Source organism: Falco punctatus (genome assembly GCF_963210335.1).
Source record: "Falco punctatus genome assembly, chromosome: 1".
In the NCBI taxonomy this organism is placed as follows: domain Eukaryota; kingdom Metazoa; phylum Chordata; class Aves; order Falconiformes; family Falconidae; genus Falco; species Falco punctatus.
The window spans coordinates 91,962,012-91,974,713 of NC_137580.1; the positions used below are offsets into that span (position 1 = coordinate 91,962,012).

The window sequence follows — 12,702 nt, forward strand, 5'->3', positions numbered from 1 at the left end:
CATCCACGTGTGAACATGTTTATTTCCTCAGACTGCAGAACTTTTATTACTAAGCAGGTCTGTAACTGTAGTTTGCAACTAATCTACATTTTTCAGTTTGTAGATTGGCTACAGCATACCCAGTGTCATCTTACACAGCTGATACATGCATTTTTATGCATACCATAACATCAATAGCTTAAGCTGCTACTTTTTTTGTTGTTAAAATAAACATTACACCTGTGACATACCGAACCTTATCCCATTTCTTCAAATGGCAATATTTCATATCTGTGTAAAACAGGTATTATTCATACCAACAGGTCCATTAAAGGGTCCAGGTGAGGCAAGGTGAGAAGTCATAGGAATTACAACTATAGAACTTTTTTTGCTCTGAGAGTTTAAAATCTGAACAATTTTTGTGCAAGACAGGAACAGAATGCAGACAGTTGACATATGTTTCCCATTCACCTTGATTCCTATATTGTGCCTTACTCTGTAGTTGCATGCGGAGACAGAAAACATACATGATAAATGAAAACTGGATTTTATTAGAAGCTTCCTTTAAATTGGTAAGAAATTATGTGCTAGCCCTCATTTCAACTATTATACAGCAGAAACAGATTAATTGTATTCTATGGAAAAAATACGATTTGCCTCCCAATCCATTTGCAACTATAGCTTGTGTTCTTCTATTCCCTTAATGGAAATACATACTAGAAAAGCTTCTATGAGGCAAGCTGTTAGCCAGAATTAATTTCTTAATTTTCTCTACTCTGCAACTTCCTGTTATTTCACCATAGGCAAAACAGCAGACCACAGCAACAAATATGCTTCAATGTTAAGGCATCCTGAGAATTCTTGCTTAAGACCTATACTTTTAGTCTACTAGGAATCATGATTTCTAAGAAAAATTTGTGGCCCTATGACTGCCTCAAAAATGAAAAACATGTAGACAATATGCATGTTGCTACAAGTCAGACCTTATTTCACCAAAAATATTAGATAGACCTGCCTGTTTAATTAGACATGGATCAAAAAATGAAGGACTAAGTACTTTCCCATCATTCCCTGCAGGTTTTGAAGTTGGCATTTTTCCTCCCTCTGCATATAGTTTAGTTAGTTGTTTGCCTCGGGTTGTAAAGAAATGCAGAGGGCTGTTATTAAAGCACCAATAATTTGCTGAACTCCATCTTTTGTGGAACTTGCTGAGTTAGAAAATTCCTTTTCACCTCCTCCCCCACCTCTCCTTGACTATAATAACTGAAGAACAAATATCACATTATGGTGCTAGGTAAAAGGATCTGGTGTGTTTGCAGTTTAAGTGACTAGCACAAGACAAAACAAATCCTAAAGCTCAAGCCTGTCCAGCTAAATGACAAGGGAAGTAAAAAAAGCATTTGCTTTTTAAAAGCATTACCAGAACAAAGACTCATATTTAGGATTTGCTGTGCTTAGTGCTTTTTATTCAGAAATTGAGTCCTAATATAGTTTGTTAGAAAGCTCTGCAAGTGATTAGAGCCTGAACACACACAGGGGAGAGTGAAGAATTGCCACTACAACAAGATTCTGAGAATGCGGAAAGCATGACCCCAACTCATCAACTGTTTAGTGTTGGCCTCAATCCCAAAATGTGCTTTTGCCTTTCCAAACTCCAGCCCATCACAATAAGAATTTTTATCCAGCTCTCCATGTACCATCCCAATGGAGCAGTACATCAGGTTCTTTCAAGGCCAGTGGCTCAAGTTTAAATTCAATGAAGACAGCAGTTAATGTTTTGCCCTTCCACCATAGATTAGTTTCCAAATCAGTACAACTAAATACTATACCTGTTCCTCATTGTCAACTGCTACCATTTTTCACTAGCATTAATATTCTTGTAAACTACAGGAATCAAGGAGCACAGACCTATTCAATTATCCCTATCATTGACCTCAGTGCAGATAAGCAGAGCTCCATCAAGTGCTCTCATTAAATCTGCTGCCAAACACAAGTCAACAACCCCAGTCTCTTAGCTGACAAATAGAAAGGAGGTATCAGGCAGCCACCAACAACCACAGAATCACCAGGATTTTTTTGCTAGAGGGACAGACATCACTTAAACTACACAGAAGTATTACCAGGAAGCATAGACTTAACATTTCTTACTGTATCTCCACCACATGAAGCAATCATTTGCATTTCTTTTCCCTGCTCATTTCACTTTTGCAAAGGGCCCAGATCTTTCTGCACACCATTGAGAAAAGCATAGTCTTTCCCTCGGCTGAAATGAAACAGATTTCCTGTTTGCCTCTACTTGCTTGCCTTTATTACACATATTCAAGTTAACATCCCTCTCTGCTGCACTGCATTCTTCAAACTTATTTTGGTACAGTTGCCTTGTAGTTCAAGGAAAGACATGAGAACAGGCGGTGTTTTGGAACACAGATATATTTTTAATGATTTGACATATAGCATAGACACTAGTTGACCAGCTCAACAACCAGGGAGGAAGGATGCAGTTTCTGTCCCATTGAATGGACAATGGTCACATCCTGTTTTTCTAGGAGAGAAAGAGGCCAGGAATTCCTGCGAATGTTGTCCAAATTAGGTTGGTTCTTTAGCTTTCTTAAGAGTTACTGCTCCAAGCAGTGGTATCACCTACTACAGGAATTAATACCACGTTGGAAAAGTAAGCAAAAGCGAGCCATCAGTATCTTGATCTCACCAGTCACGCTGCAAAAACATGAAGTGCTGGAATACATCTCAGCAGGAATGATATAATAGACCGACCTGATGGCTTTCCCTGAAGAAAGCAGTTATGAAGTGCTGGAACAGGGGTGAAGAACCTGTTTAACACCAAAAAGAGAAGTAACCTCTGCTACCCTCTGAAGACAGGATTTCACACTGCATCTTCACACTGTATCATGTGTGCTGCAGCAAGTTGCCATAGGATGGCAGCAAAGGGGTGACAGATTTTCAGCTGGATAAACTGCTAATGCTAAAGCTTTTAAGCTTTTGGAAAAACAAGATTTTCAAGAGAATCTGCTGACGGAACCATTATCTCACTTGATGACTTCTGGGAAAGAACAATGAAAACAACGCAAGTGGATTTTATCAGATGGCTGGTAACACTACTTCTTTATATCATATGCAATTGCAATAGCATTCTACAGACCTTTTGCACCAGGATACTCCAGCAATGTGCTGCTGCTTTTTTTTTTAAAGCCTTGGTAGATTGTTTTATTTTAGTCAGAGAATAGGAAGTATCAGTTTAAACAAGCATACACAAAGTCAAAATCACAGGGGAGATGGGATAGGGTAAAGACAAGAGAAACAGGCTCTGCATATAGAAAAGAACAGCCCAACTGTCTAGCACTTGGACTTTGCCCAGTGGTATGCAGGGGGAGCACAAATTTAGTCAGCATTTAACAGGTTCTCTACCCATCTTTTCTGTGTTGTGTGGCCTTAAGAGGGAAACAATTTAAATTGCAGCTTCAGAGAGCTAGGAAAAATTGTAGAACCAACCCTGCTCCAGTGCCATTCTGATCAGACCAAAATTCCAGAGTAGCAAGTATTATCAAACAGCAAATCAAAAACATCATGACTGTTCAAGCGAACTCATGCAACACAGTTGTCCTCAGAGGAGGGCTTGTGCCGTGTTCTGACATTCTAATTACTTTATGCACAAGGACATCATTAAACTGAAATCCTAGAACAACTCCACCCATTTGCCTCCTGCACAACCAGGAGTGAAGTACATTTGAATTACCAAGGCCTGAAGAAGTTCAAGCAAACAAATCTTCAGTGCTCCCTGTCAGAAAATGGACTAGCAGAGAGCTGTTTACAGAACTAAGACTCCTCTTCGAGGAAACTGTTGCAGAGTAACAAGGAAAGAGTTTACAGACAATAAACATCCCATCCTAGGCAGATCCCTGCTTTTCTCTAATGCTATGGGACTTTGACGAAATAACAACTCCATTGGAGTTCTGAATGCTTTAAACTCACTAAGAGGAACATAAGCACTATAGTGACAAATCTCAACACAATTCCTTTAGACTAAGGAGGAAGAAAACCAACCAATTTTAGTCAGGACCTAAAATATCCTTTCTACCTGACACAAAAAAACCTAGGGACTGAAAGGCATCAACAACTAGCTATGCAAAGCATCAATACTTTCAGCTAGTAATCCATATAAAATGAATAAATAATTCATAATTACATATGTAGCGTACACCATGCATCTCAAGAAGTGCTCCAGAGATAAGCACAACAGGCACGCTTTACTCTCTAAACGCAAAAATTATTACTGTCACTGTGGAAAGCGTCTGGACTGCAGACACACAGCTGAACCTCCAAGTACAGCTGCAAAGCTACATTAGATATTTTTCTTACGATGTTTTATAGCCTGGATTGTCTCCATACATCCTAAAGTTTGGAGGAAGCATTCAAAGAATGTACTAGTACTCTAAAGCAGGTGCATAATAAACTGAAGAAAGCAAGATTCAATCCCAGAGAACTTAAGTCCCTCGCTTACACTGTACACCTCTGGGTTTGTCCCCAGAAACAACATAAACCATTTACACTGAGGCTCTTGTAAAGCAACAGCTGTTGTCTTGCTCTTTTGGATTCTAGTCTCCAGTTCCTTCCCTTTGTTGCTTAGATCATGCAGCTTTCAAACAGGCAGAAGCTCTGGGGGATATTCACCGTAGCAGTATTTTGCAATTGGATCTCTATAGGTGTTTTCATGCTGCACACTCTGTCAGGAAGAGGAGGAGAAGCTTTAACAATAAACACATATTGAAACAATACATCCCTTCACTTAGGGCCGAAACCCAGAGCATTTGTACATATGCAAAAGGTTTCTCAAATTCTTCTACACATTAGAATATCACCTGGAGACAAACACCACCGCACTCCCAACATATAAAAGACAGTTACTATATTAAAGCACTTTGATATTCGACTGTACTCAGAACCTCCTTTTCAGGGGACTACCCAAGTTGGTGGGAACAGATTCAATATAAAAAAATAATATTACATATGCTTAGGTAGTATCACCAAGTGTCCTAAGCAAGCAAGGCATAATAAAATTGCCACTTGAGATTTGTGCATGTTTCTTGATAAGGCCAGGGCTCAGACACTATGAGTAAAAAAACCCAAACAAACAAACCACCAACAACCAACTCTGGAGACATTGGGAAATATGTCCTTTGTCTGTAGTCCACCCCATTGCTATATTAAATACTCAAGCTGCATGACATCTCCAAGGACTTTCTAAGAGAGCCAATGTTTGCTTAGGTCAAAACTTCTAATAAAATCACATGGGTAACACAAGTTCACCTCTGTTCTTAAAAATAAAAAAACTACAACATACTTTTTGAGTTACAATGCAGACGATTGTCAGTATATAGAAGTCTAAAACTGTACCATAAAGTAAACCATTCTGAAGCTACTGGGAACAACTCTCACTGTTCTCATGCTTATGAGACGTTCCTCAGAACCCAACAGAGAACTTCACCAGTCACTGACCTTAGCTAGTCTCTTTTTAGTTCAGTACCCCTTTTCTAAAAAGCATCTACAACTCACCCTGCTCTAAATATGCACTTTGCCCTTCACTGACTGATGTTATTACTTCATCTTACAAATCAGAGGACTGCCTTCAAATTAGCTCTCAGCCACAGCTTGAGAATTTATGAAAATGCCCACATGCATGCAAGCACAACAGACAAGCCATTCATAGGCCCAAGCCCCATTTTCCAAAGGCACTTTTCGGATATTTTTCCATTTTCAAGCCCTGGACATGCACTTGTGTCTTACCTGTGATGAAGTCCTACATTTTGCCAGACACAACTCAAAGTGATCTTCCACTGCCATGAAGAGGTTTTGGAAAGCAATAGCTGCCCGGTTCAAGAAACGTTCCAGAAGATGTTGCTAAAGTGTTTAGCAAAAGAGATGACAAAACAAACAAACAAAAAAAAAAACAAAACCACACACACAGTAGTTCAACAAGAACTAGTCAAAGCCCACCTTAACATACACAGCTCAAGTATCAGAGGAATAGTAAGCAACTCCACTTAGAATTTCTAGCAAGCACTGAAAGGTTAACACATCACAAACCCCAGCAGTAAGAAGATAATCTAGAGAACTAATAGAACACAGGGAAGTGCTAATTGCAAAACTGATGCTGGCTGGAATAGCTTTTGGGCAATCATTTCCCTTCAGCAAATGGAATTCCACTGAAGCTGAAACATTCTGCAAGGTTCCCAATATTTTCTCTTAAAAGTTGGGAAGGATGGATTTCTTTTTTAAAGCTTTATTTATAGCTTGTCACATAGTCCTTGCAGGCTTTCCTCATCCTTCCAAGAAAAGGAACTGTCCCCTCTAAGGAAGAAGCTCCTCACAACAAGTACTTTTAGCCACAGAGAAACCTGAGCAGCTGAGAACATCTGAAAAGCAGGAGAAAGTCTATGCACCTTGCTGGGCTGCAGGCAACAGGAGACACAGTACTCGTACACACTGCAGCAGCCATTGGGAAGGCAGCTGTCACAGCTGTACAGCTTTGTGCTGGCCACGTTGACATTACAACAGCCATTTACCAGTAGGTCCTTCCTCTCACAGATGTAGCCTGAAAAAACAAAACCAGTAGTAACAACTGGCAAGATGTACTCCTTTGTATGTTCTATAGAAATCTACAGTAACACATTACTTAACAACAGGTTTATCAGGTAGTAGATTATGACCCCACTCAAATTGACAAGTCCTAACTAGCAATTCTTTGAAATAACACTTGGACATAGAGCTGAGTTTCACAACAGCCTGGTGTTATCTGCGCAATTATTAAGTACCTACTCTAATATGCTGCATACAGTATGAGTATTTAAATGCAGAATATTTAAGTTCTGATTTCCTTTTGGCATAATTCACTGTTGTGATTGGAAGGGGAAAGGTGATTGGCGATGACTGTACTGGAAAAAATACAACTTATGTTCTTTCAACTGGTCTATCTCTGGATAACTTTCTTTACAGTTCAATACGAAGAGATATAGATCTATCCATGCAGGATAGCTGTCATAGTTGAGTGGAATCCTTAATAGTATAGAACCACAGTATATGTCCTTATGGAAACTGTACTACTACAGTGTTAGACTGAAAGATATCTGATTTTAGAGACCTTAGTGAATCAGTGGTAAGCATAATTCAGAAAGTGCTAAATACTGATGCAAATCACAGAAGATGTGGGGGGGTTTCTACAGCCTTGATCTCTAGTCAAGAGAGGTTCAGTACCTGAGCAACAAGCACACTGGGGGAGCATGTGTGCAGGGCAGAAAAGGTTCCATACACTTAAAACAATTGGTTAATATTCTTGGGTTTACAAGGGCCAGATGAGCTTGTTAACAGTGACTGAGCACTAATTATACCTGTCCTCAGCTGCCTCCATACAAGGTCAGTCAGGTTTCCCTGATTACATTCCCTAATATATCTGACAGTAGGAATATGCTGCAGGGAGATGCAAACAGCTCTGCAAGCAACCACTCTAAATTGAGCAGAACTCAATGTCTGGGTTCTGCTCAAAGGTAAACCGGAGTTCTTTGAACCTACAGTGGCCCTGGAAACAGCACAGCTGCACTCATAAGGTACTGTGCCTGAGCTGTGCACACAGTCAAGTCAGCAGTGTCTGCAGCCACGGCAAAATTAATTGTCTGAGGATGAAATACCAACAGCTGAGGTTGTGCAGTAAGAATGCCTTAATAAGGAGCAGTTGTTACTTGGAAGTGCCATCAATGACCAGACAGGCAAAGCAGCATTCAGCACTGCAATATGCAGAATAAGTTCTTAGTATCAGGTATACCCAGTTCATCTGTAATGAGGAGCTTCCCCTGCACAGAATTCCTGCACTGGTTACTCAGCTGACTGCTGTTTCCCGAACTGAACTTCACCTTCCACATGATCGGCTGCTCATGCTCTTGCACTTGGAGAAGATTCCGGTCTCTCACTGTCCTCTCTTCCTGCAAGGCAAGACAGTAATGCAACCAAATACAAATGCCTTCTGCCTTTCCAATCCATGTGCTTCTCCCACAATTAAAACACCTAGTAGTTGTAAATTCCACAGCACAGGAAACTCAAGTGTCAATGGAATAAGCAACATAATACTTGCAGTGGCTTACTTTTTGCTAGACACAGCATAAAAGCAACACAGTCCTGTAAAACTGTGTTGGTGTTTGGGGGTGTGGGATTTCGCCGAAGGATCAGCTAACACAGCTCAACTCGGTTACTACAACCACAGAAGCAGCATCGATTATATTAAATAACCATAGGTGCACACATTTCACTTTTCCAAGTTCTTTGTTAATGGAAAGTTCACAGGAGATATTGTGTTGTTAGCTCAATTTACTAGAGATATTACAACAGAATAATCGAGTCCCTCCAAGATTAGTTTTTCCCCCCCTCAAGGTCTGGTTCAAACCACTATCGCTGTCAAATGCTGTCCCAGACATTACTTTTTTAACTCCCTGTTTTAATTTGACAATTACGATGTAAATTTTACGGCAACATATCCCAGGAGCTCAGGGTCAGCGCTTGAAGACCAGAAGTCACCCCGGGATTCGGGATGTTTTAACCCACCCCGCGCCGTGGGGGGCCCGGGCCCGCACCTCCCCCAGCGGGCCGGGGGCTCGGGGGACACTGACCTGCTTGAAGGTGCTGGTGAGGAAGTAGACGAGGGAGAGCCCAAAGACGACGCCGAGGACCCAGCGCTTCCTCAGCAGCCGCCGCCACAGCACCGCTCCCCAGGGCACCATGGCGGCGCGGCCCCGGGGCCGCGGGCTGGGCCCTCAGCCCCCCGCCGCCGCGCTCGCCCGCCGCAGGGAGGGAGAGGAACGGCGGGGGCAGCGCTGCCCCAGGGCCGGCATCACCGGCTGCGGCGGAGGGAGGGAAGGAGCCTCGGCGCAGCCGCCCCGGGCGCTGCCGGTGGACCCGGCCTCCCGCAGCGAGCGCAGCCCAGCCGCTTCCGCCGGCCGCGGGGCGGGGGAGGCGGAAGCCGCGGCGGTGCGTGCGGCGCGGGGGGCGGTGCCGGTACCGCGGCCCGCACGGTAGGTACGGGGCGCGCCGGCCTGCGGGCCCGGCCTGCTGCTCCTGCATCCGGGCGGCTGCCGCCCGCGCTGGGGCGCTTGGCCACGTATTCCAGCGGGAATCTCCTTCCCCGACCTAACTGGGGAAACAAGGCCTCACCCGTGACTCTCTGTGTGTATACATATGTATGTATGTATATATTTGTATATACGTGTGTTTATCTATAAATACATTTATGTATATATTTATTTATTACACTCGTGTGTGTGTGTAATGGAGCACAGCCCAGCAGGTGCCCGGGAATGCCTGTGCACTGCAGGTGCCATTCCCAGGGGAAAATGGCCTTGTTGAATCCTGTGCTAGCGTAGGGGTTGAAGCACCAAGGGTTCACACTCCTGTGTCTTCCTCAAGGAGGTGGAGAGGTGAAATTCACTGTGCTACAGTGAAAATGACTCTGTGCATGTGCTTCTTACAGATACGCCTGTTTGAGCACTGTGATCCAGGTGCTCTACAAATCATCCGGCTTGAAGGACTTGTGATGAGTTTGAAATTTGGACCGTCTTGGATTACCTGAAGGACTCCATGTGTAAGATGTCTGCACCATCTTGAGCTTACCTCTCTTCAACTGTGGCAGCTTGCATCTCTGATTAAACCTGTTGTTCAGGTACCGTTAAAAAAATGTCCAAGTGTTGCAAAATGAAAACCCCTAATCCAGAAAAGGCAGGACCAATCAGTATTGAAGCTGTGTGCCTTTTGGAACAAAGTCCATTTAAATTCTATCTGATCTTAAATCTTTAGGACTCTGGGCAGAACAGGGGATTAAATCTCATGAAGTTCTGTGTCCTCAGTTCTTAGCATGCATGTCACTGTCTCCTTCATGGCTGATGCCAAAAGAGAAAGTGTCTCTACATAGAACTGCGTGTCATTTTGGAACATGATTTCACCGCACACTACAATCTAGTAGACTTCTAATGGTCTAGAAGAGAGCAAAGGATTTTCCAGTATCAGAGTTATCTCCACACTGACTCTAGCTCAGCTTGTGGCATCGGAAGATGGACAGATTTCTTTATAAGCAGTGACCCCAAAGCTGTTCACAGGTAGGACAGCTCTCCCTGCGTGGGTCAGCCTGTCTTGGCCTTTTCATCATATCTTAATTACTGTTTAGGCTTAAAGTAGGGTAACATTATATATTAAGTTGACAGAGATACTGTCAGGTTAGGATTAAACAACATTTACTGCAGGGAAAGCATAAAAGATTCCTGAAGTACTAAATGTTGTTATTACAAATGCAGCTTTAAAAATTCTGGGGAAACCCCCATAACTTTAATTTGTATTTTTTACTGTATAAAACTTGCAGATCCTTATAAAATTAATTTTGGCCCTGAAAACACAATGCAAACTGAGATGTATAGCTAGAAATAAAAAACTGCAGGGAGTTACAAGATCAAAATTTGTACTTAAGAAAATGTTGGTAACTCAGGGTATCAGAAAACTCAAAATTACATTTCTGGTACTCATGATGGCTTCCTGCATCCAGTCCATAAACTGTGTTAAAAGCTGTTTTTTTCCTGCCATATGTGATAATGCCAAATTTTATTTACATAGATATGTCTGTATTTATATTTCAAGGGAGTGTCCAAAGTTGGCATCTCATATTAAAACCTCTGTGTTCTCTCAATGTTGTCTCAGCCTGGCTGGTGGGGTTCTTCAAGAGTGGATGTTACAAACCAAGAGTCTGTCTCTGGTTTTTTAAATGATAACTTTTTTTTTTTGTTACCTCATTACAAATTTGATACCCTTACCTGTGTGATTTAACTGAAACACCCTTTCTTCTTTCACTGTTTCATAACTTTCAGGGCTGGGCAAACTACATGTATTTTTATTGCAATGTATGTGCTAAACACAACTGTTCATGTGTTGTGAACTGTATGATTTTGGACTTTATTAAGGGATAAAAATTGAATTTAATGCAATTTCTCATGGGCTGTTGGGTCACTGAAAGTAAAGAATATGAATGAAAAAGTGAAAATATAGGGGGGAAGAAAATTCTGTATTTTCTACTTCTCAGCTTCCATACCTCTGCTTACAGACAGCTAGGAAATGTTCTCGGAGCCATTGTGCCTTTACAGAATACAGATATAGGGCTACATATCTATTTACATATATTCATGCAGTATGAAATGTTATAAATAATGTTAAAGTTTTGATACTCAAAAGTATTTAGAGCCTTTTACATTTTATTCAGTAGCTATGCTGGTCTAGGGCTGAGTAGGATCAGACTTTAGTATTTAAAGGATGTCTCTCTAAATCTTTTATGAAATGCCTGTGAGAACCTGGACAAACCACTTGTAAAAGTAGCCTATTCCTCAGGTTTTGTATAACTAATGTAACAGTAAGCAGTATAAGACTATTTGCCAGGTACTCTGTGCTGTGCCTTGATGATGATGAAGGTTGTGTTCTTCTTTGGTTTTGAATTAAGCATTCTTAAAAAGTGTAGTGTGTTTGAGGTTGTTCCCTTAAAATTAGATGCTTGAAAGCAGAGTAGATAGATAAATAAATAGATAGCTTATCTCCTTGTTCTAGAAAAAGTTCCTGAAGTTAATACAATTTCAATGTCTTTTCATTTCCCACACCAAACCTTACTTTATTTGTGCTGACAATTCTAGAATGAGTGGAGTAGAAACATGAGATCTTTTGCATATGTGTGTATTATTTGTGACCATTGTGCAGAGTTTGCTAATGACATTTATGTGGGTTAAAAGGAATGGGTTGCTTATTTAAAAGAATATTGTGATGGCTTGATTGTATTTTTTCATAAGGGATGTTTAGACATTTTCTTTTTTTCCTCCCTCTCAGTTTTGCTTTACAAAGCAAGTTTCTTCTTCAGAAGAAGAAGGGATTTCATTTCCAAAGAGCGTATGTTGAATCACATGTCACACTGAGAGCTAATCTCTTAGTTGTCCTCAAGTTCTTTATCAGAACATGTCATCACACAGCTGTACACTCCTTGTGACTACCACAGACTGCAAAAGGGGATCTGACTAGTTCCTGCCCTGCTTGGAGACCTGTGTATGTGTGCTTCCATTTGCCAGTTTCTTCGCAAGTGTACTAAGAAAAAAATGCAAGCTTGAGGTGCTTTTTCAGAGAAGCAAATGATTTATGCCAGCCATGTCACCAGCTGAATGGGTTTCACTACCCTCTGACTCTGTGGGCCTTTGTTAGTAGTCTCACCGGGATTTGTTGACCTACAACGTTAATGTTGAGCGTGTTGTGTTTTAAGGTTTTGAGGAAAATGCAGAGACGGCATAGCAGCAACACTGATAACGTTCCTCCTGAAAGGTAAATATTTTCCCTTCTTTTTTCCTCTGTTTTCCTCTCCAGAGGTCTATGTTATGATTTAAGTGTATTGTGTGTTTTAGAAGCTGAAAGCTCAAGACTGAGAAAGGCATATACTTCCTGTGCATGTAGTGTGGCCAGACTTTCTGCTCAAGTTTAGAGGGTTTACGAAGATTTACTTTTCTCCTTCATGTCAGTTACTGACTGCTGCCAACTACAGTGTTTCACGTTGCATGATCCAGTATGGCACATATGGAGACAGTTGGCTTAGCACAGGCAGGATGTTTCTGAGCTCTTGAAGAGCGATTCATGGCACAGTCCTGTGGGGATCCTGAG

General features: G+C 41.6%; 2 protein-coding genes across 10 annotated transcripts in view; one reads left to right on the top strand and one right to left on the bottom strand.

The window, feature by feature from the left end:
- Positions 1-12,702, top strand: part of RNFT2 (ring finger protein, transmembrane 2) — a 97,195-nt gene that overhangs the window by 57,493 nt on the left and 27,000 nt on the right. For 2 of the 9 annotated variants that reach the window (XM_080366182.1, XM_080366183.1), the window contains exons 2-3: positions 9,506-9,694; positions 11,887-12,369. In XM_080366182.1, coding sequence (XP_080222308.1) covers positions 12,287-12,369 — 83 coding nt within the window. In that variant the 5' untranslated portion in view covers positions 9,506-9,694; positions 11,887-12,286. Of the gene's footprint in view, positions 1-8,915; positions 9,220-9,505; positions 9,695-11,886; positions 12,370-12,702 lie in introns of those variants that run through there. The other 7 variants (XM_080366180.1, XM_080366178.1, XM_080366181.1 and 4 more) reach the window with 7 other exon arrangements.
- SPRING1 (SREBF pathway regulator in golgi 1) lies at positions 3-8,961 on the bottom strand. The gene is made up of 5 exons (XM_080366603.1): positions 8,649-8,961; positions 7,811-7,967; positions 6,435-6,586; positions 5,779-5,892; positions 3-4,717 (listed from the first exon to the last, which is right to left on the bottom strand). Exons 1-5 carry the CDS (start codon positions 8,757-8,759, stop codon positions 4,634-4,636), a joined length of 618 nt encoding a protein of 205 aa, XP_080222729.1. The 5' UTR covers positions 8,760-8,961; the 3' UTR covers positions 3-4,633.